General features: G+C 38.6%; 2 protein-coding genes across 2 annotated transcripts; both read right to left on the bottom strand.

The window, feature by feature from the left end:
• Nucleotides 1-2,251: 2,251 nt before the first annotated feature.
• Nucleotides 2,252-3,214, bottom strand: LOC140508720 (olfactory receptor 51I2-like). Its single transcript, XM_072616603.1, has one exon. It carries the CDS (start codon nucleotides 3,212-3,214, stop codon nucleotides 2,252-2,254), a length of 963 nt encoding a protein of 320 aa, XP_072472704.1.
• An 8,169-nt stretch (nucleotides 3,215-11,383) lies between these two features.
• On the bottom strand, nucleotides 11,384-12,343 carry LOC140508718 (olfactory receptor 51I2-like). Its single transcript, XM_072616602.1, has one exon. The coding sequence runs from the start codon at nucleotides 12,341-12,343 to the stop codon at nucleotides 11,384-11,386; it is 960 nt and encodes a 319-aa protein (XP_072472703.1).
• Nucleotides 12,344-23,497: the final 11,154 nt, after the last annotated feature.

The following is a 23,497-nucleotide window of genomic DNA, read 5'->3' as shown; positions in this document are numbered from 1 at the left end:
TTTTAACTGTCACATGTATTTAACTAGCATTTCAACAAAGGGCTTTGGTGTTTGTTTTTGTTCTGTCCAATCTTTGTAATTATTAGTAATGTTTTCTATATGGTTCTGTTGCTTTGTTTTGCAAAATTGTAATTAAGGTGAGACAAGAAGAACATTGTCTTAGGATGAGGAATTTAAAGGGTACTGATCATATATCTTTTACCAGGTAGAAACTATACTTAGAACCTAATTACCAAGAATATTTAATTTTTTTGTACATCTTTCTTCCTTCCAATATGCCAGCCCTATTATCTAGGTAACTTCTTCCTCATATCCACCCCCATCCCTAGTATGTCCTTTCAGGGTCTCTACTACTCCCCCTCCAAATGTAGTAGTTCCATCCTTCCTCCTCTCCAGACCTCTTTCTGTCATCCTAGTCTCTCATGCATTAACATATTTTACTTTAACTTATAAATGAATATATGTGAATTGATGGACTGACTCTAGTCCAGAATGATCAGGGAAGAAAAGGGACTACGCCTAAGGTGTGAGGAACAGATGGGGCCCTCATCCATCTCTAAGTGTTTTAAAGTCTGGTGCCTTCTTTTTCCTGGGCCAACATCTCCTGATATCAACCAAAGTTCTTGAACATGGTCTGGGAAGTATTCTCATTTTTCACTAAGTCCCTGCTTCAGTCTTTGTGAGTTTAAGGGATCAGAGATCCAGGGAATATGATAGATCTCCAAGAGTTGGTCTAAAAGGAACCTTTAGATTCACATCCATTAAATATGCCTATTAACATGTGAAAAGAGTGAGATGGCTGACTCATACCATCATTTTCCTCAGGCTGACTAATGGTAATTTCTTCCTTCCCTAAAGCCTTCCTATTCCTAACTTTGTTGAATAAAAGGGGAAAGAGGATGAGCTAGAGATGTTTCTCTTCTGGCATTCACAACTAACACCTACCGGAAGTTGTCAATGGATTTCATATGAAGGCCTCTGAATAACAAGGAGAAATTTGTGCCAGGAAAGTAGAGGTCTCTAGTTTGAACTTTCTCAGACAGTGTTTTCCTAGAGGGTTGAGCTATTCAAAAGTAACCCACTATTCAGACCCCCACTTCTTATGAAATCTAATAATACAGAAAAAGTTATTGTGTAAACATTTAATTATAATGCTTTAAACCAAATGATCCATTTCTCATATTAGTCAATCTATCAATCAATAAGGTTTTTTTTTTTAAAAAAAATATCTACTTTATGCCAGGCACTGTGCTAGGTCTTGGGAATATAAAGACAAAAAATAAGTAGTCTCTTACCCTTAAGGAGCTTAAATTTTATCAGAGGAAAAATATAACATGCAGACATAGATTTATACAACTTATAGGTATTTGTGCTAGATCCATGCTGTCAGTGATATAGAGAAATTGCGGATGAGAAATCTCCCTTTACTAAGGTGGGTCACAGAATCATAGAATTTGGGAATTAGAGGGGATTTCATTGCCCCACAAGTAAAAACCATAAAAAAATCTTCATACCAATCAAATAATCGTGTATCCTTTGACAACATCCTCTCTGAGATGCCTAGTCTTACAAATGTGTCTAGAGCACTGAGACTTGCCCAGGGAGTTACAAAATTGGTTTATGCCACAGGGAAGATACAGGTTTTCTGGGCTCCAAGGCCTGTTTTCTATCCACTGTACTACAGGACCTATTATAAACAAATACATGGCAAGAAATACAAACAAATTCATGCTGGATTTGGACAGTACTTTTTTTCCCCTTATAGCAACTTTAGTAGCACACTGGCATGTCAATGCTCATTTCATAAGCCTGGTTTGTAGTTCTTGTATCATTACTTTTATGATAATAGTTGGTCACACCCAAAATTAGTTTGAATTCAGTCTTTGGTCAAATCCCCATTTTCTCACAATGTTTCTGTGAGACAGTGTGTAATTCACCAATGATTCACTTTATGGCACAATTTTCAGGATATCATTTCTTTCAAAAGCAAATCATACTTAAGAAGAGTAGTAGTACCTTTAGAAAAATAAACATATAAATGACTAGAATTATGTGCTGTAGCCTGTGACTGAGTGAGCTGCACTACAGAATTAGTGCAAACAGATTATAAACCCATTATCTAGGTTCCCTTGTGCATCTAGTGGCACCCCTATCTAAATGGTAGGCATAGAAAATAGCCTCAAGGATTTAGGCTTCCTATGCTTCTTTATCAAACCTAGAACCACAGCACATAGAGTAGGGAAGTAGAGTTTCATCCCAACTCCCTCTGAACAGAACTTGTTGCTGAGAAAATTCTGACAAGTCTCCAGCGAATCTCTTTGGTCTTGATGGAGTAGATGATAGGATTGAGCATGGGAGGGACAAAGAGGTAGATGAAGGACATGACTGTGTTTAGAAATGGAGGGGCATGCTTCCCAAAGCGATGAGCCATGGACACACCCACCATGGGTACATAAAAGATGAGAACAGCACAAAGATGGGAAACACATGTGTTGAGTGTCTTAAGTCGCTCTTCCCGAGAGGCAATAGCCAGTACAGAGTGGAGGATGAGTACGTAAGAGAGGAGAATGAGGGCAGAGTCCAGGCCAAAAGCAGAAATTACAATACAGAGACCATAGATGCTGTTTGGAGTGCTGTCCCCACAGGGTAGGTGGATCAGATCTGGGTGCAGGCAGTAAGCATGGGACAGGGTATTGTCTTTGCAGAAGGGCAGACGCTTCAGGAGGAAGGCAAGTGGGAAAACCATGAAGAAGCTTCGGAGTACAATTGCCAAATTCATTTGGGTAACATGGGCATCAGTGAGGATGGTAGAATACCGTAGTGGGTTACAGATGGCTATGTAGCGGTCAAAGCTCATTGCCAGAAGGATTCCTGACTCTGTCCAAGAGAAGAAATGGATAAAGAACATCTGGGCCATACAGGCCTCAAAGGCAATCTCTCTAGCATGGAAGCAGAAGGTAGCCATCACAGTGGGCAGTGTGGACAATGACACGCCCAGGTCATTGACTGATAACACAGCAAGGAAGTAGTACATAGGCTGGTGAAGACTTTCCTCCTCCTTAACAATGAAGAGGATCAGGCAATTACCCACAATAGAGACAGAATAGAAGGCACCAAACAGCAGAAATAACCACTGCTGGGAGGCCTCAAGTCCTGTAAAGCCAGTTAGGATGAAAGGGGGTAAACCAGAGTCATTGGTGAAGAAACTTTCCATGTTGGGACTTTTGATCAGACTATACAGCTACATTTCAAAGAAGGGAAAGGAAGGGACATATCATCAATCACTTCAAGGTAACTATCAGGGTCATACATGAAAGTTTATCTTCCCCTATACCCCAATATACACATTATACTCCATTTATGTGGATCAATCATGGTTCCTTACCTTTACTCCCTTTCATTTATGTAATGTATCTAGAATATCCACCCTTCCTTCCTACCCCCTATATAAAGCTTCCTTTTAGACCTCACTCAAAGTTCATCTCTTCTAAGAAGTCATTCTCTGACAGCTCTAACACAAGAGGACTTGCTCTCTTTCTGTCTATTATCAGGATTAATAGTAATAATACTCTTCATCATCATTACTCTTTTATTAGAATCCATTGTACTGTGCTCATATGTAAGAGTGTATGTATGTATACATATATAAGTGCATGTCTATAAAGAGCCAGTGATTTATAGATGTCTCTTGCCCAAGAAGAGATAACAGTAAGAACAAGCATACCCTCTGATGTTCATAAAAAACTCATCAAATGTCAGTAATAAAACACGGTGAAATAGAGATGTTAATGTAAGATGCTGAATTTTTGCTTGATAGGTAAAAATGAGGCTATCTGAAGTGCTATTCATGACAATAAAACTTTATCAGAGAATTACAAAGCACTTTGCTAAATGCTGCTTTTTTGCACCCTCGTTGTCTAATTACCTCCCCTCTTCCCATTTTCTAATTGCTATTCAACTTACACTGAGACCTACTTCGACATCATTCAGATAGATAGATAGATAGACACACATATATGCATGTATATGGTATATATGTGTGTATATTCATACGTTTATCTTTATCCTATCCTTATCCTTACTCTCTAATGGCCAGTGACTCAAAACCTCTAGAAGAAGAGGAGAATCTCCATCGTGCTACCATCATTATGCATATAGCCCCTGACTAAGATGGAATCCAGTGTACCTTTAAGCATAAGGGCTTTGAAATAAACTAAGCCATAATCATGTTTATGGAAAATACATAGGAAAATTAACCCATGAAAAATAAGGAGTGAAATACTTTTGCTTGGAAGCATCTAGATTTGATTAGGATGAGTTTAATAGAAAATGAGTGGGATGGGAAAGGAAAAAAGCTGCCCACATGTGTACTATTCATACAACTGTCATATTAATATGCATATGGATATGGATATATATGTATATAGCATGTGTGTATGTATGTATGCATATGTGTATGTGTGTGGGTGTGTAGAAATAATTCATAGAATTATTGATCTCACAGAATTATTGATATGTTAATATCATAGAAGGATTGATATCATAATTCTATTAATATATCATGATTAATATATAATAATTAATAATATATAATAATTAATATATATGATATCATAGAATTATTGATATATTAATAACATAGAAGGATTGATATCATAGAATTATGAAGTAATTCATAGGTGTCTCCTGGGAATATTCAAGGATAGATATAGTAATAAGAAATATTTCCTCTGATGTTCATACAAAAATTCAGAAAATGTCAGTAATAAAACAAGGTGAAATAGAGATTCTGATATAAGATGGTGATTTTTAGCTTTATAGAAATAGTATTTGTGACTGCAAAATGACCGTACTTAATTAACAAGAAACAGTTTAAATTAGTTTGACTCCAATTTCCAGTAACATCCCTGAATATATTATTAAAGGGAAGGTTAGTGAAAGAAAGTTATTATTACAGAGAGCCAATAGGACTTCATAATGAGCAGAACTTGTCAGACTATCTTCATTTTGTTTGTAGGCAGACAAGGTTAGTGGCTAGAGAGAATGATAGGGATATAATATACCTAGATTTTAATAACCATTTTACAAAGTTTATCACGGTATTCTGGGACAAGAATGGGTCAAAATTTAAAATATGAAATTAATAGAGATAAAAATGAATGTTTATGCTCTAGTTAAAAAATCAACTTCACAATCTTGGTTAGGCAACAGTTTGTTAAAAACTCTGCCACCAACCTAACGATTAAGATATTCCAACTTGAAAATGAATCAACACTGTGAAAAGAGGCAGTGTTATTTTAGTCTCTATTAAGAAAGACAGTATGTGAAAACAAGGGAGTAATAGTTCTCTGTTCTCATCATCATATCTGGCAAATTATGGGGATGCAGAATAACTCAGTGAAAATAGCTTGTTCTATATTTCATCCCAAAGGACATAAATGAGAGCAATGACAGGAGTGAAAGTGAAGGGGTAAATTGCAACTAAGTATATATAAATTTAATTCAAGAAAATATTTTTTTTGCAAATAAAAAGTCATAAGTAGCAGCACCTTCCTTGTTCGGACCTATGAATCAAATGACATAAGGAACTCCCTCTTCCAAGGCAGACCAGCTACTGAAGTTCAGAATTTTAGTGAGTTGCCTGGGAGCATTGAGAGGTTAGAAGACCTGTCCAGGCTCAGTTAGCCAAAATATGTCAGAGGCATTTATTAAGGGCCTGCTCTGAGCCAGGCACCTCGCTGGGCCAAAGAATACAACACCACGGTGAATGCTCCAGTGTCTTCACAAGAAGTTTCCATTCTAATAGGGAGACAACAAGGACATACAGGGTATCTTAGAAGTCTTCTTGTACTTTTAAACTGTTTGGGTTTATTAGATTTATTTTAAACTTAAAACAGAACCCAGATGTTGGGGACCCCTGTATATAAGTATATAGAGATCAAATATGAATAGAAAAAGAGTAAACACATTAGGGAAATTATTTTGATTGTTGTGTGAATGATGGATTGGAGACAGGCAGGGTGAACAGCTGGGAAACTGAAACATAGAGATTAGATAAAGACCTGAACTAGGATAGTGACAATGGGAGTGACAAAGTGCTCTGTGTGGAGAGATATTGCAGAGAAAGGTTCAACATAAGTTGGCAACTGATTGGCCAGTGGGGACAGTAGGACAAAGATAAGTTTCTAATTTGAAGCCTGAGTGACTGAGAGGAGTATTTTGATCAGCAGAGGCAGTGGAGCCAGGTTAGAGGAGAACTCAGAGATATTTTAGAACCTTTGGTGTGAGTGATTAAGATGGAATGATAGAAAGTAGTGTGGCTGTAAGACTCTTATAATGTCTTGTTAACATAGGCTTTGTAATGACTACACCAACGTGTCAGAGTTATATAGTAAGTAGCCAATCAGAAAGGCTTCTGAAGCCCAAAACTGCTTGACATAGAGTGAACTCTAGCTGAATCTGGAGATACCAGTAGCTGCCAGAAACCAAACAACTCAAGGGCAACTTTGAACAGCAGTTGCAGACTCAAGAACTTGCTCTGGACTTTCTAAATATGCTGGCTTATTATGTCTACAGATCCTTTTCCCATTCCCTTTTGAGCAGGGAAGATCTCTCTCTCTCTCTCTCTCTCTCTCTCTCTCTCTCTCTCTCTCTCTCTCTCTCTCTCTCTCTCTCTCTCTCTCTCTCTCTCTCTCTCTCTCCTACCTTGTAAGTATTCCTCTCCCTTACAGGTTCTCAGACAATAAATGCATTTAATTGATGCATGGGACACTATTTCATTTCAGGTCCCCTTATGGGCCTGAGGGTTTTTTGTTAACAGTCTCAAATAACTCTGCAAAAGTGGTCTCTGAATCTTGATTTTAGGGAAAGTCTTCTTGGGATGAGATTATTTCAAAATAAGGAAGTGGCCAATGCTCATTCAGACCCATCCACCTAGCAGATTCTAAGTGCCAGTCCTGAGACCAGGCATAGCCCTGAGCAGGTATTACAGGGGAGAGGAGCATAGACTACTTACCTTCCTTGCCTAGAGGGCAAAGAAAGGATCTTGGATAGAAGCAGCACTGAAGCCAATCACTGCTAACCCTCTACATAGATGATGCAGGCTCCCAGTACTGAGAGCTTTATAAAGGAAACACAGGGGAGTCTCCAGGGATTTAGGGAATCAGAGGCCCTAAGATCTACTCACTCTGCCAGAAATAAGTAGAAAGCTGAAAGGAGGGAGGAAGGTAGAGAGAAGTGTGTGGTTTCTTGGAGTCTAATTTGATAAGGTCAATTTGGCCAAGACTCCTATCTGTACAGCTTAATTACTACTGTCAGTTATCTTTGACCACATTAACAATGTATAATATTGATCATTAGTAAAGTTGACATTTAGCTCTGAGCTCTTTCTTTTTCGGAGGTTTTGTTCACCACACCATGCCAAATTTTGTCCTGATTGAAACAAGCTGACAAGACTTCATTAAGGATGATTTTGTGACTTTTCTCAATGTAAGACCAATGTTGGGGCCCAGAGAATGATGAGACTGGGAGAATAATCAGAAAAATATTACTATACTTTTGACAGGTGACATGATGAAGTGCTAAATTATGGAGATAACTGTGACTAGAGAGAGAAATGGACAGATATGAAAGATTTGGAGGAGAAAGAAAGTAGAAGATTTGACATCTGATCAGATTTGAGAGAAAACTAATAATATACTATTATACTAAGAACCAGTCATTAATTTGTGGTCCATCTTTTTTCCTCCTATCTTATCAAGATTCCACTCCTGAAAAGGCCAGTCAGTCTGTGAAGGTCATGACTAACCTAGTAATGTGATCACTCCTAGCCACCAAGGCATCTGCTTTTTAACTAGTTTAGGCTGGGCCCTACCCAAATGGGACCCTGGCTTTTACCTACTCTGTCAGGAGAAGACAAACTGAGAAAGCTTCACTGAGAAATGTTTGTGTCCTTGGTCCCTTCATTAGAGTTTGGGGGACCTGGCTTATGAAAGAGAAACCAAATCAGAGAGATGCTGATGGGGTCACTAGATTGCTAGAAAGGACGGGAGCCTCATGACCAGGTCTTGTCTCAACTGACCTCCCCTCTTTAATGACGAAGAAAATGAGAGGGGCTAAGGACTCCACCTCATTATGTGTTACCAAGAAGGCTTCAACGTTTTTCTTGCCAGAGGCAGTTCCAATAACGTGCAGTGGTATTCAATAATACTAAGTAATAATAAAAGAAGATGACCTAAGACTGTCTTTGGTTACTAAGAGAAACTGTTTTATTGATAAATTTATTGGCTATTGGCTAGTTTAACTAATAAATTGATTTTTAATATCTGGAAACTTTGGCTCTCAGAATTTTGCTATTGACAGATTGGGAAACCTGTGTGCCTAGAAAGATGAGGGGAATTCTAGGGTAATAAGGAAATTCTGAAGATAGATGAGCATGTGGAGGAAAAAAAAAATATTTTGATGAGTTTTCTAAGAAAATGAAATTCACTCTGTCCCCCAAAAAATTCAAAGTGGAAAGATAAGAACTTCCCATTATTACAGCCCTAGAATATACAACAAGCCCACATCCATGTGGTGATCTGAGGGTTAAAAGGTTGGTATAATGGGGTTTGGGGAGGATTTGGCCAATGGCATTTGTGCAGCTACTGCCATGGCTGCCCAGGTAGAGGTTTGGTTATAACTGCCTCACCAAATAGCTAATTCCTAGTTCAGAAATGAGGAACATGGGTAGCAGACAGAAGGAACAAAGTAGAAAAGCTTTGAAGGATAAAGGTAGGAGCGGTTGTGTGAGAGATGAACCCATAATTGGCTACCATGTGGGAGAGAGCAAGTGACTCACCTTCCTACCCAACAATTAGATGATCACATACCCATTGGGGGCAACTAGGACCCCCTTGGATGCCAAGCTATGGCCTCTCACTTGGAGGTCAATGGCCTAGAGCACTGGGCTGAACCTGATTAGATGTAATTTGATTTTAAATGGTTAAACATAAAGTCTTATAGTGAGGAGCAAAAAATTTGGTTGGGAAGTTAAGATTAAGATAGCAGATGTTCCGAAAAAGATCTGGGCAGAAGAAGGAAATGGTTTGTGTCTTTAATGAGAAGCTTTTGTATAAAAAGGACCAACCCAAGTATCACACTGAAGAGTTAGCATTCCTTATGCCTATAGAATATAGACCATATAGGGCTTTGGAGCCACGTGTGAGTAAGACATCTAGTGCTTGCATTTTGGGATGCCAAGAGCCAGAAGAGCTAATTGCTCAACAAAGGTTTAAAACATATTCACAGTACCCTCAATTTCTCTTATGTTTATTTATATTATATTATTTTATTGATTTTATATTATCATATTATAACTTCTTTGAGTCACTTACTGGTGTGAGGGAAGGGGAGGAGCAGCTTGCCCTGTCTCTCTTTCTGGCTTCCAAATGACTTATGAGCACATGACTTCTAAGTGCTTTACTTCAGTAAACATAAAGGTTGATTTCAGCTCCTTCTTTTGTGTTTGGTCAAACTCAGTGTGTTCTGGCTTGGAGCTGATCTCCTGAGTTTAAGAGATCTGCAGGTCTTTGGTTCTATTGGGTAAGAGCTGGATAGTGGTAGGGAAGGAGTTCCTAACAACTATTCCAGAATTGCTGGAGAGGATGGCCACCAAAAAGAAGAGAAACAGGACAAGATCATCTACTGTACCAGCAGACCTTTACCTGGAGTTGTTTGGGCAGCGTGGAACAGAAGTTTCCTACCAAGAATCTCTGATTTAGAGTCAAGATGAAATGTGAAATGATTAATTAGCAGTCCTCCAAAAAAAAATCTGCTTTGTGCTCTGGTGAGATTTAAATAGCCTCCCAACAGATTCTAACAGTAGTCATACCTTAAGTTACTGAACCTTATTTCAAATTGTTCTGTTAATGTACCCTGTGTATCTTTTATCATTATCATTTCTTTTATGAGTAAGAATAAAATATCTGACCCATACTTGAGTCGTATTATATATTGAGTATCATTTTAATTCCCTTCCCCTTCTGGGAGAAACACTAGATGTGAGCCAAGAGCTAAGCTAAGTAAAATTGACCATAGGGAACCACTGTAATTGCTTAACAGTTTAAGAGCATGAGAAAAGGGAGCCTAGTCCCCTTCTGATTAGAAAGCAGGGTCTCTAAAACTATACCCAGGCTAAATTATTTTCCCAGGTCCAGAGTAGAGGGATTCATAAATGGTGAAGGGAGTGTGGTTCCATACTGTAGACCCTATGGGCCCAATGTTAACTAGGAACGCCTTGCTTCATCCAAGGCCACTTGTTCCTTTTTTTGACATGTTTATTAGACAATTCTTAGTTCTGCTGAGCTACAGCTTTCCTCCTAGTGTGTACTTTTTACTTCTTATATTTAATTTCCCTTGAAATCACACAGAATAAGTCTATTAACCATAATCAGGGTCAAAATCTTTGCCTATGGGAAAATATCCAACAGTTTTGTTTCTCACATTGCACTAAAGCAATAAAAGATGACATACAGACAAGGGGATATGAGTCAAACAAATACTTGTTGAATGACCAGTAGATGTTAGGACTAGCAGAAATAGAGGGAGAGGTTATAGAAATGCTTGCCCAGGTACCTACCTTACCACGTCCACTTAATGAGCCAGGTTGCCTTGCATGTTGCTTCCCAGTTTCTTCACTAGAGCCTCAAGTCAATCAGGACAGTACAATCTTAATAAAAGCTTTCTTAGAATCAGAAAATTTTAGCATTTGGAGAGACCAAAGACATCCTCAAGTCCATCTATAATTGATGACACTTACATAGTGTTTTAAAATTTACAAAGTACTTTATACTTTACAAAGGCTCTTTTGAGCCTTACAACAGTCTTACGAAGTTGGTAATACAGGTATTATTATACCCATTTTACAGATAAGGAAACTGAGGTTGAAAATAGTAAGTGATTTGTCCATGGCCACACAGCTAAGAAATATCTGAGGTGGGCTTTGAACCCAAGTCTTTGAATTTGGAATGCCAACAAGAAGACTTATAGAAAGGCAGGATTTCATTATTTCTTTGGATTGCCCATTTCATTTTTGGATAGCTCTAAAGTTTTAAAAAGTTCTCTTTTACATTGAACTGAAATTTGCATCTCTGCAAATCTCATCCACCCACCCAAATTAGTCTTAGTTCTTTCCTCTGGGCTAAACTAGTTAATTTTCCAGTTTCTCTTTCATCAGATCTCCTTTCAAATTTTCAAAGACAGTGCTCATATCCCCTCTAAGTCTTCTCTGTCTCAGGTTAAAGATCTCTAACTCCTTCAGCCTATCTTCTTATGGCATGGTCCCTGGTTCTCTCATTATCTTGATGACCTTCCTATAGAAAAAGTAAGTTTGCATTTGTTCCCATTAGAACTTGACCCTGAAAAGCATCTTCAGTAGCCTGTGGCGTATTTCCTTTGTCTTGATGGAATAGATAATAGGATTGAGCATTGGTGGTACAAAGAGGTAGAGGACAGACATGAGGATATGGACTACATGAGGAAGGCTGCCTCCAAAGCGGTGCACTATGGACACGCTCACCATGGGCACATAGAAGATGAGCACGGCACAGATGTGGGACACACAGGTGTTGAGTGTCTTGAGTCGCTCCTCACGGGAAGCAATGGCCAATACAGAGCGGAGGATCATGACGTAGGAGAGGATGATGAGTGCAGAGTCCAGGCCAAAAGTGAGGAGTACAATGGATAGGCCATAGTGGCTATTGAGGGTCACATCAGCACATGCCAGTTTGATCATGTCCACATGCAAGCAGTAGGCATGAGAGAGGACATTCCGTGTGTGGCAGAAGGGCAACCTCTGAAGGAGCAGGGGGAAGACTAGAATGAGCAGGAAGCTGCGGAGCAATGTGGCCAGCCCCATGGCTACAATGCGGGCATTGGTGAGGATTGTGGCATAGCGAAGTGGATTGCAGATGGCTACATAACGGTCTAGGCTCATGGCTAATAGGATTCCAGATTCTGTCCAAGAGAAGAGGTGGATAAAGAACATCTGGGTCAGGCATCCCTCAAATGTAACCTCACGAGCATGGAAGCAGAGGGTAGCAAGGACAGTGGGCAGTGTGGACAGCGAAACACCCAAGTCATTAACTGACAGCAAAGAGAGAAAATAGTACATAGGTTGGTGCAGGCTCTGTTCTTCTTTGACAATGACTAGAATCAGGGCATTTCCCACAATGGAGATGGCATAGAGCAAGAAGAGTGGGATGGCCAGCCAGGGCTCCATTGCTTCCAGTCCTGGGAATCCTGTTAGGATGAAGATAGGGGAGCCAGAAATATTGGTTCTGAGACTGCCCATGAGAGAAAGCATGGAGTTTTTGTCAGCAATCAAAATAACTTTCTGGAGACACAAAAAGAGAAGAAAAGGATTTCAGACAACTTGCAGTTCAAGAAGGATAGGTTATCACTGAAGATAAGCCAGAATGTGTGAACAGTATGTTGGGGGAAAGGGATGTGAGGTAGCATATGTATTCAGGAAACACAATCCAGGGGTGAAGAACCTGTAGTCTGGAGGTCACATGTGTCCCTGTAGGTCCTCAAGTGTGACCCTTTGATTGTTTCAGTCCAACTTGACCTCAAATGTCCTGAGCAGAGTACATGCTATTTTTCTAAAGGTTTTATCTTTTTGATCTGTTGGACTGTTTCAGTCAAAGGGCTGCACTTGAGGACCTAGAGGGTCATATGACCTTGAGGTTGCAGGTTTCCCAACCCTGTGGGCAAGAGAGTCATTAAAGTTCTTTTAATTTTTATTTAGTCTTCTATTCTCAACACTCACAACAATGTGGAAAAGAGTATTAAACCCTCTAATGAGGAATAAAGAGAAATTTTCCATGTGATGCAGTAGAACAAATATCAAATTTGGGGTAAGTAAATCTGGGTTCAAGTCCTGGCTGTGCCCCTAATATGTATATTATTTTGAACAAGTGCTGCCTGTGCTCTAGGTCTCAGATAAAAGTCGAGTAAGACAACCTCTCTTACGTATCTATATTCCCAGAGTTCACTGTCTGTTATGGCTTTCTTTTTGGATCAAAATTTCCCCATTATCTTTCTACTTTATATTTGCCTAACTCTTCATCTGTGACCTTATTCTATTCTCACAAAAGAATTATTGTCATTATCCCAATTAGATAAAGGAGGAAACTAAAGACAGGGAAAGATGTGTCAAATTACTTTGGGAGTGACAAAACCAGGTCTAGAACCAAGCCTCTCACTTCCTTATCTAAGGCTTTTTATATGATTATCTACACGTGTTTGGATTTCATTAGTCCCATGTTTCTTGGGAAGAGGAACAAAAACACTGTCATGGACTGTTTAGCAATTCCCTATGACTTCCAGGATCACATATAAAATCCAGTGTTTTTCATTCAAAGTCCTCCATAACCTGCTCCTGTCACCTTTGTAGTCTTCTCACCCCTTATACATATATATTCCCCACACCCGACCCCCATATTCTGAGATTCAATGATATTGACTTCCTTGATGTTCCTTGAACAAGAAATTCCATCTCCCCTTGCTGGGTAGTTTTTATTGGCTGTTCCCCCCTGCCTGGAAGTCTCCTTTCTCATCTGTCTCCTGCCTCTTCTGATTTTCTTCAATTTTCAGCTAAAATCCCACGTTTTGTAAGAATCCTTTCTTGATCCTTCACAACTCTAGTGCCCTCTCTATTGGCTATTTCCAATTTTTTTGTATGTAGCTTGCCTGTATATAGTTGTCTACATTGTTGTCTCTTCCATTAGACTGTGAGTTCCTTGAAATCAGAGACTTTTTTTTTTCTTTTCTATCTCCAGCTCTTAGCACAATGCCTGGCACATAGTAAGTAGATTCTTAATTAATGTTTATTGACTACTTATCAATTAAGTCTGAATATCCTGGATATCATGCAATAATAGGGTGATAGGCTTAAATGGTCTTATTCCTAAAGAAGAAGCAGGTAGACTGTGAACTCAAAAAAACAGGTTGTGATGGAGAGTCATAGTATTTAAAGCAGGAAAGGAATTTAAAGGTCACTGCCACCCTCTTCCCCTTCCTGAATCATTTTACAGAGGAGGAAACTGAGGCCCAGAGAGGGAAAAATACTTGCACAGGTCTTTTAGTTAGTAACACTCCGGCATTCTGGCTCAATGAAGTTTTGGATCCAGGGAATCTGAAGATGGGGAGCCCTGGAGAAAGTTAGGATAAAAGATTCAGATCTGGAAATGAACTAAGATCAGAAGGGTGTAGATTTAGAATAGAAAGGGGCCACAGAAGAAGTTCATCTGGTTCACCTTCTTAGTTGTAGAGATGAAGAAGTTAATGCCTAGAAAGATTAAGATGTGGCCAACGTTACATAGATAATATATGTTAGAGTCAAACTTCCAATCCACATCCTCTGACTTCAAATCAAGCATTTGTTTTCACTGGACCACAACAAAGAGGCTGAGGACCCGTCTCTCTAAGGTACTGCCTTGAGTCCACCCAGGTAGGACTTAAAATTAGGCAAAACTAGTAGAGAACTAGTCACCACTCTATAGATGGTAGAACTGATTCTAGATGGGCAGCTAGGTGCCACAGTGAATGGTGTTGGAGTCAGGAAAACTGGAATTCATGTTTAGCCTTAGGCATTTACTAGTTGCGAGAACAATATAACAAAATTTTAAGCATTTTGCAAACCTTACAGATCTATACAAATGCTGGTTGTTAATATTATTATTATTAGCAACAAGAGCCTAAGCCAGAAGAATTTAGAAAAACTTATATAATCATGTAGATTGAAGGAGCATTGGTTTTGGAACGAGAAAAACCAGATTCAAAGGCTAACTCTAATATTTACTGACCTGTGTGTCCTCATAAATGTCCCTTTGTTGCGTTTCTTTTTATTTTTCCAGTTGTGTGTAGATTAGGCAGGAATAATAAAATAGCTATTTTAAAATTAAATTTTAGAAAGTCCCTTCTTTGTTGAGGTTCTCCTTATCCTTTTTCATAAAATAAAAGTATCTATTTTCAACCATAAATCCTAAGATCATAATGAATTGAGTAAAAGGACTAAAGAAATGAGATGGTTTGCCACCCTACTTCCAATTAAACAAGCCAAAGGGGTTGTATTTCTTTCCCAAATCTATGAAGGTTTGGTCGCGAAAGGTGTTTGGAGAACATGTTGAACTGTTACTTGGAAAGAAAATTAAAGAAGACTCTGGGAAAAATGAAAGCAAGGAAAAATAATGGTTACACACAAATAAACACACACACACAATATAAAGGAGATGACCTCGACATAGGGATAAAAGTGAAGTCAATTCTTATTCTTAGATTTAAAAAAAAAAATCAACTCACAAGTATAAGATGGAAGAGACATGGCTAGAGCTAGATGTTCATCTCTAGAGAAGTTTCAGTGGATGTCAAACTCAATGGTTCAACAATGGAATATAGTAGGCAAAAAACTGACGACATTTTTAGACTGAGTTGAAAGAAAAAGTGTCCAGAAAGCAGCAGATATTCCCCTATTTTCTTCATTGATCAAAGTAGAACAAGGCCATTGTATTTACAGTATGGGCATAACATTTTAGAAAGGACACTGATAAACTGGAGATCATCCTGGGGAAAGCACCAAGATGAAGAGCAATGAGAAGATTTTATATGAAGAATTGGTGGCATTTAGTCTGGAGAAGATAATACTTATATTTTTAGAGCTGGGAGGCACCCTGGTGGTCAAATAACCCAACCCACAACCACCAAGTGATCATTTTATCTACGTACCTCTACGTTTGATGTCTTGAAATAAAACATAAAACTATATTTATCTCCATTATATTTAATAAGGCTAGACTGAATCTATCATTCAAACCTGTCAAAAGGTTTCTGTGTTCTGGAAGACAAGCTCAGAGGAGCAGTAAAATAAAGTCATATGGAATGATCTTGAGGTCCTTTACCCTCTTGGCTGTTCTCCTCAGGATGATTTTCAGCTTACCAACGTTGATCTTAAAATGCTATGCTCATACTGTTAGCTAGGCAGCTCTGTTAGATTCTAATTAGTGAACACTAAAGGTATTAATCTCCTTTTCTTGCCTAACCCATTAATTATTGGGTCAGCTACAAATTTGTGTCACTTAGAAATTTGATAACCAAGAAGAAACAAGCCACCAATATTATCATCTGACCCAGTGCTAAGGATTTAAAACTGGAAGGGACTTTTGAAATCATCTGGTTCGACCTAATCATTTCACACGAGTCCCAGAAAAAGTTTAAGTTGTACATTCAAAGTCACATAAATAGAAAGTGACACAGTTGGTATTTAAACTCACAGTTGGGATTCCAAACTCAGCAGCCTTTAAAACACTGAATAGCCCAAGGTCTAGGGGAGTGATGGCAGAGAGGATCCTTCTTCTGTGGCCAGGAGAGGATATCTGGGGTACAGGGAGGGATCACCATTGAGAAATAAAGTTCTTAAAAGGCTAAAGCTCCCTTATATGTGTGCTATGTTTTCCACACAGAGTCTTAGGGGAACTGAGACTCAAGCTTCCATATACACACTTACTCTCTCTTCCTGGGCCATTCTCCTCCTCCCCTTCCTCCTGGGCCAATATACAGTTTACTATTCTCATCCCCCAACCTAAAATCAAGTGAAATTTCTTGTCTATTTTTAACTGTTTTTCGTTTTAGCCATAATCAGGAACCTAGCATAATCCCATCTAATCCAGAAGAAATCATACCTTAACAGGATAATGCTTTCTCATTGTTTTTAAGATGCTCAAAAAATAATTAACTCATCTTCATATTTTCCCCAATGGTTCTGGAGTCTAGTACTTCTCACCATCATGAAGTTGTATCTGGAATTTAATCTTAGTACCTTGATTCTAGGTTGTGACCACACACGCTTCTTCTGTCCTTGTCAAAGCTGAGCCAGAAGAGCAGTCCTGTAGAATTCTTTCAGTTTTGAAGCCACTCTGTGGTCTGGTCTAGAGAAAGAAGGGCTTATTCCATAACTGGAGGCAGGGAAGGAGAGAGGGAGAAGACCAAGAGAGGAAGATCCTTGTCAAAGAGATAGGAAAACGTCAAAGAAAGGAGAGGAGGAAAATCTTAAAGGTGAAGAAACTCAATGCAGTGAAAAAGGGAGAGAGAAGGCAGAAGAGTAGGAGGAGAGATAAAGAGGAGAGAAAAGGAAGAAAAATATGAAAGAAAAATAAAAGAGTGAAAAAGAGAAGTCAAAAAGCAAGTGGAAAGACAGAAAAAGGAAAATATAATGAAAAAGAGACATAGAACAAGTTGAACAGGACTGAGAAGGAAGGGGAGTCCTCCCCCTGCCTGGTCCCACAGGTTCTGGGCTAAAAAACTCACAATAGACCCTGGGCATGGCTTTCCCAGTGGCAGGGTGGCAGGAGGAAGAAGTGACATCTTGTTTAGTAGCTGAATCTTGACTCTGTGCTCAAAAAGGAAGGCTTAGTAACTTTCTCCCCAAGAGATGAATCTCTGGGGACAGCTAATTGATGTGAAATTCCAAGAGCCTTAGCTAAGTTGAGATCTGACCAAGCCTGATGCTTAATCCCAGAAATTCTGGCAAGGCCTCCCTGAAGTGGGAGAGTATGTGATGGAAATGGGGTTGTTTTTGAATTCGGAAGATTAGAGCAAGAGTTCTAAGTTTTGGAGACTCTAGGACCAGTCATATAAATGCTCTGACCTTCTTATGCAAAAGAGGTACTGAGTGAAATTATATTTATATGGTGCTGTATGACTTAGAAAACACTTTTCTCTCAGTGGTCCCAGGAGGTAGGTAGTGTAAGTTATCCAACAAGTATCCATCTTTATTTAATTTATATATGGATATATATGCATGTGTCTATAAATAGGTGCATGTTTATATATGTACAAATATATATGATAAACATATATGTTCATATGTGTACAAATATACATCAAATGTGTATATTTGAGTACTTATATACATAGATGTACATACATATATTCATATGTGCACACACATAAATGCACCCATACATACACAGACATACTATATATGTAGATAGATCTATCTATAGATATCTATCTATAGAGATATATTTCATTAACTGATAAGGAAACATGCTAGGGTATCCCAGACATCGCAGAATATTTAGATGACACAGTAAATAGAAGACCTGGAGTCAGGAAGACCTGAGTCTCAATCTAGTCTCAGACACTTATTGCTGTGTGTCCCTGTTCAAGTCACTTAAGCCCTATTTGTCTCTAGTTTCCTCATTTGTAAAAATAAGGATAATAATGACACCCCACCCCATTACACAGAGTTGTTATAAGACTAGAATGATTTAATATTTGTAAAGCACTTGGCAGAATTTTTGGAAAGTAATAGGCACTATATAAATTTTAGCTATTAGTAATGAATTGAGTCCTAGACCCAGAGTAGAAGACCCAAGTTCTGACCTCACAGTTCCTTGCTGCGTGGACCTGGGCAAATCACTTTACCTTTGCCTCCATTTCCTCATCTGTAAAATAGGGATAAGAATAGCATTTATATTTCTCTGAAGTCACTGAAGGACACTGACTTAAATGGTTGATATTTTATAGAGGTAGAATTGAGAAGACTTGGCAACTGACTGGATATGGGGAACAACAATATTGAACAGTTTAGAGTGAGGTCAGGAGATATCTTCAAGAGAAATAGAAGAATTTGGAGATAAGGTGGGTTTAGTGGGACTAAGAATGAGTTCCATTTTAAACATGTTAAATTTATGTTGCCAATGGAATATCCACCTGGAGATTTTGAGTAAGCTAATCACTTATTTAGATTTAGAACCCAAGACAAAGATAAGGCCTAAACATATAGAAGTTGATGTCCTCAACAAAAAGATAATAATTGAATTCATATGATTACTGGGATAGTAATGAGAAGAAAAGAAGTCCCTGGATAAAATAGAGCCATGGGGGCCACCCAAGAAGGTAGGGCATGAATGTTGATTTTGCAAAGGAGATTAAATGGTCAGATGGGGAGAGGACAGATGGAAGAAAACAGTGTAATTAAAGTTAAGGAAGGAGAAAGTATCCAAAGGAGAGGATGGTAAATAGTCAAACTGGTAGACTCCAGAAAGGTCAAAAATTGAGACAAAACAACAAGATTAGATGCAAGTGGGAAACTAAGACATTCTTGGTAACTTTAGAGATTCAGCTGAATGGTGAAGTCATAAATAAGATTGCAAGGGACCGAAAAGTGAGTTAAATGAGAATAAATGGAGACAAAGAGTATTTAGAGATCTTTTTCAAAAAGTTTAACTATGAAAAGGAGAAAAATTATAAGAAATAATTTATTGTTAACTAGGTGATACTTGGGCCTTGTGTAGCTGGTCTAGGATGACAGGCATGGAAGAGGTAGAGCTTTGAAACCTTTAACCACTCATCACAGCCACTATTACACATGTGTACATAAAGGAACACCTGGAGGCACTCATCCCTGTCTCTTTGTGCTGATGATGGCTGAGATTCCACAGGAGCAGGATCTCCAGTGGAAATGGTAACTTATCTGACAACTCAACCAAAGCTCAGCAGAATCATGCTAAAGTGGTCTCCTCCTTTCAGAGTGTGCATGTGTCCTAGTGTGGGAAGAAGAGGGGAATATTTACAATAGGGAACACATTATTATGGGCCTCATGGGCCTAGGAAAACTGTCTTCTTCTTTGGGTCTTGGAGATCCTCGAGAGAAATGACCCATATGCTCACACTGATGGTTGAATTGGTTCCTCACTCCTGCTCTCAACCTCAATCTGTTGCCAAGGCTGGCATATCCCCAATTTGTAGGTCGTCTGGTTTCTCCATACCTATTCATCATCTCTTAAAGCAGTTAAAATATTACTCTTGAGTCCTATCCTCATTTGTCTCTTCTAATCCTTGACTTCTGTGGAATATACCCATAGAGTTGGAGTTCTTTTTGCTGAAGATAGAGGAAATATAGTTCTGATTTCCCCCAAAAAGCACTCTTTGCACTCTACCCATGTGGCTTCGATTTTGAACAGTTCCAGTGGTCTTCAAAATCCTTCTTTAGACTCTCAAGGAATGTCATCTGAATCTTAATCTGGAAACAATATTCCCCAGTAATATATCATGTGACTTTGATTCTGTATGTATGCAAATGTGCGAGTATGCATATGTGTGTATCTATCTGTGTGTTCCTTGAAAACTGAAAAATCGGATTTTTAAAAGATAGTTTGGACTTACTCTTACATTCAAAATAAATTTACTGAGCCCTCAGAGAAGCATCAGGAGGTAGAATATAAAGTGAGGGATTTGGAATGAGGAGAACTGGCTTCTAATCTTGACACTGTTACCTACTACTTGGGTTATCTTGAAAAACTAACTTGATCTTTGTAGGCCTCATTGCTTCATATTTGAAATGAGAGGATTATTTTTGTATCACATGTGTAGGCTGTGGGTTAACTCTTCTAGCTCTAATGTTGCCTGGCAAGTCAGGTCCCCAAAGTAGGGCTAGAATTCTAGGGGCAACCCTAAGGTGTTGGCATTGATTTTTGTAATGCTACCACTCATAGACTCCTACATCCAATATATTCTACCTGTGTTATCATCAATTGTCGTCTTCCAAATATTATTGTCTGTTGATACCTAACCTACATAAATATGGCCAGTTACCTTTTTGATATCACCAATATCCAGAAACACCAATTAGCTTCTAAAAATGACATTTATTAAGAAGATAACAGCAAGACATTAAGTACAAATATATCTGACACCAGGAGCATATTCTCCTCCACCATTCATTCACTGGAAAGAATGTGTTCAAATTTAAAGTAGCTAGTTGCTAGAAACATTCCTCTTATCAAATTCACTCTGGATGTGGAATGGTGAATATATATGCCACTCCTTTGCTTGAAGAATGTACTGAATCACCACTTGTCATGAAAGTGGCTACCAAAAGCTAGGAGCATCTAGATGTCACAGTGGACAGAGCACTGGGTCTGCAGTCTGGAAGATCTGAATTCAAATCTGGCCTCAGACACTTACTAGCTTTGTGACCCTGGGAAAATCCCTTGGCTCTATTTACCTCAGGTTCCTCGTATGTAAAATGATCTGGAAAAGGAGATGGCAAAATCACTTCAGTATCTTTGCCAAGAAAACCCCAGATGGAGTCATGAAGTGTCAGACATGACTGAACAACAACACCACGTTCCTGTTCTTTAGGTAGAATCTATTATGGACTCTAATTCCTAGACCTCTGGTAACTTCTCTGAACTTTTGAAGCTCACAAGGCCAATCTTTTTCCTAAAAGCTAGAAATAATTAATACAATGGAGACAGGAGAAATAGCAGGGCCATATATCTGTGGTCCACGTCAGAGAGGATGGGGAAAGTAAGCAAATTTTGCTAGCCATACCCCTTCACTACCTAGACTTACAGCAGTTCCTTCCTTGCTTACTATTAGGGAAGAGAAAAAGTTTTCATGCATTCATGCCTTTTGTGTGTACTCTCAGTCTCAGCTCTACAGTCAATTAAAAGGTTTTCTGTTACTACACAATAAACCAAGAGGAAATAGCCACGGACTACCTGGACATGCTCTGAAGTGGAGCATGTCTCCTCCATGACACATCATTGTACATTTCTAGCAGGATGCTCCTGTCTCCACTTGGTTACCACCAGGCAGAGCATGTCGGACTATTTGCCATTACATATTAGGTTTAATTCAACACAATATGCATTTATTAAGCATTTTCTAGGAGTTCAGAACTGTACTAGGTGCTAGGGATACAAAAAGATATCCTCTATTTTCAAACAGTGTATATTCTGTTAGAGGTGACATGACATTAAAATAAATAAGTGAACATAAAATATATACAAAGCAATTTTTCTGAGGAAAGGCAGGAGGAAGGCCTCATGTAATATCTAGTTCTTGAGTTCAGTTTTGAAGAGAGTGTTTCTAAGATCTGAGAGGGAGAAGAGAGAACATTCTGGAATGTTGAGCATGGAGATCAGTAGACCAGTATTTGGCAGTATTTGCCTCCATCATAGAAAGTACAAGAATAGAGGAGGAGTTTGGTGTTAATTCGTGATCAGTCTGAAGAAAACATGATTGTGAAGGGATTCAATTAACAAATACAGTCATTTTTATTTTATCTTAAAGTGCATAGAAAATCACTGGAAGCTCTTGAGCAGAAGTCTGATCTGAACTTAAAAAATGTCAGCTTGGCAGTTGTTTGAAAGATGGAAGGGAGAGGAGAGCCTGGAATCAGTGAAACCATTCAGGAGTCTATTGAAATAGTTTAGATGGGTTCTGTGAACCTCAAATGGAAACAGGGACCACTAATCCATCCATCCATAAGGATCCCTGCTTGACTTAGTTTTATTGAGTATTTCCCAATTACTTTTTCATCTGGTTCAAGCCACACTTGGAGTACTGTGGGCCGCATGTGGCATACTGGCCCGGTGTTTTATACCTCAGGCTTAGACAAGAGGTGAGAATAGGAGCAAGGGCTTCTAGACAAACTTACCTGAAAAAACTCTATATATTTTCCCACATTCAATGATTGACCATTCAACCTTTGCCTGAAGCTTTCCAACAAGTGGGAGCCCACTCTATCAGGAGACAGGCAAGCCTGATCTACTTCAGTAATTTATTTCAATTTAATAAATATTTATTGTCTACTATGTGCCAAGTATTGTGTTAAGCACTTTGAATAACTCCAAATTATTAGGAATTCATTACTTTTTTCCGTGAGAACAAAATTTTATTGGACTCTTTATAGCTTCCATTGATTGTTTCTGGTTTTTCCTTCAGAGGCAGGGGAAAATATTCCTAATCTGTTCTCCACTTGAAAACCTTTCAAGTGTTTGAATGCAGTTGTCCTGTTTTCTCTCGAGTCTCCTTTTGTTCAGACTATCCATCTCCAGTTTCTTCCAGTGATCCTCAGATGACAAACACTTGAGATTCTTCACCATCTGTATCAAATTCCTGTGGATCTTTTCTGGTTTATCCATGTTATTCCTTCACTCTGGCAGCCAGGATATAAATTACCAGGGCAGAGAATGGCACGTCTATCACGTTCTTATTTCTAGAAAGTATTCTAAGTAATCTAAGCTTCTTTAATTTTTTTGTTTATGTTTTGGTTGCTATATCACACTCTTGTTTCATAATAAGCCTGTAGTCCACTAAAAACTCCAGACCTTTTTTTCAGATAAACTCCTATCGATACCTGCATTTATTATACTTATAAAGTCAATGATAACAGTAGCAGTTACCATTTCTGTAATCATTTTAAGGTTCACAAAATGATTCCTTCACAATATTTCTTATCAAGTAATCAAGTAACATCTCATTTCACAGAAGAGGAAAAAGAGGTTAAATGGCTTATTGGGGTAACATATCATAAGTGTCAAAGGTAGGAATCAATCCATTTCTGACTACATACACTTTCTCTCTCTTACCTTTCTATTGCCCTGAAAGATGTTTATATATTTATTCATCTATCCAGTAATCATTTCCATCATTGGTCAGACAC

The sequence above is a fragment of the Notamacropus eugenii genome, chromosome 5 (assembly GCF_028372415.1).
Source record: "Notamacropus eugenii isolate mMacEug1 chromosome 5, mMacEug1.pri_v2, whole genome shotgun sequence".
In the NCBI taxonomy this organism is placed as follows: domain Eukaryota; kingdom Metazoa; phylum Chordata; class Mammalia; order Diprotodontia; family Macropodidae; genus Notamacropus; species Notamacropus eugenii.
The sequence above is the reverse complement of the archived record's forward strand: the minus strand, read 5'-3'. Positions and strand labels throughout refer to the sequence as shown.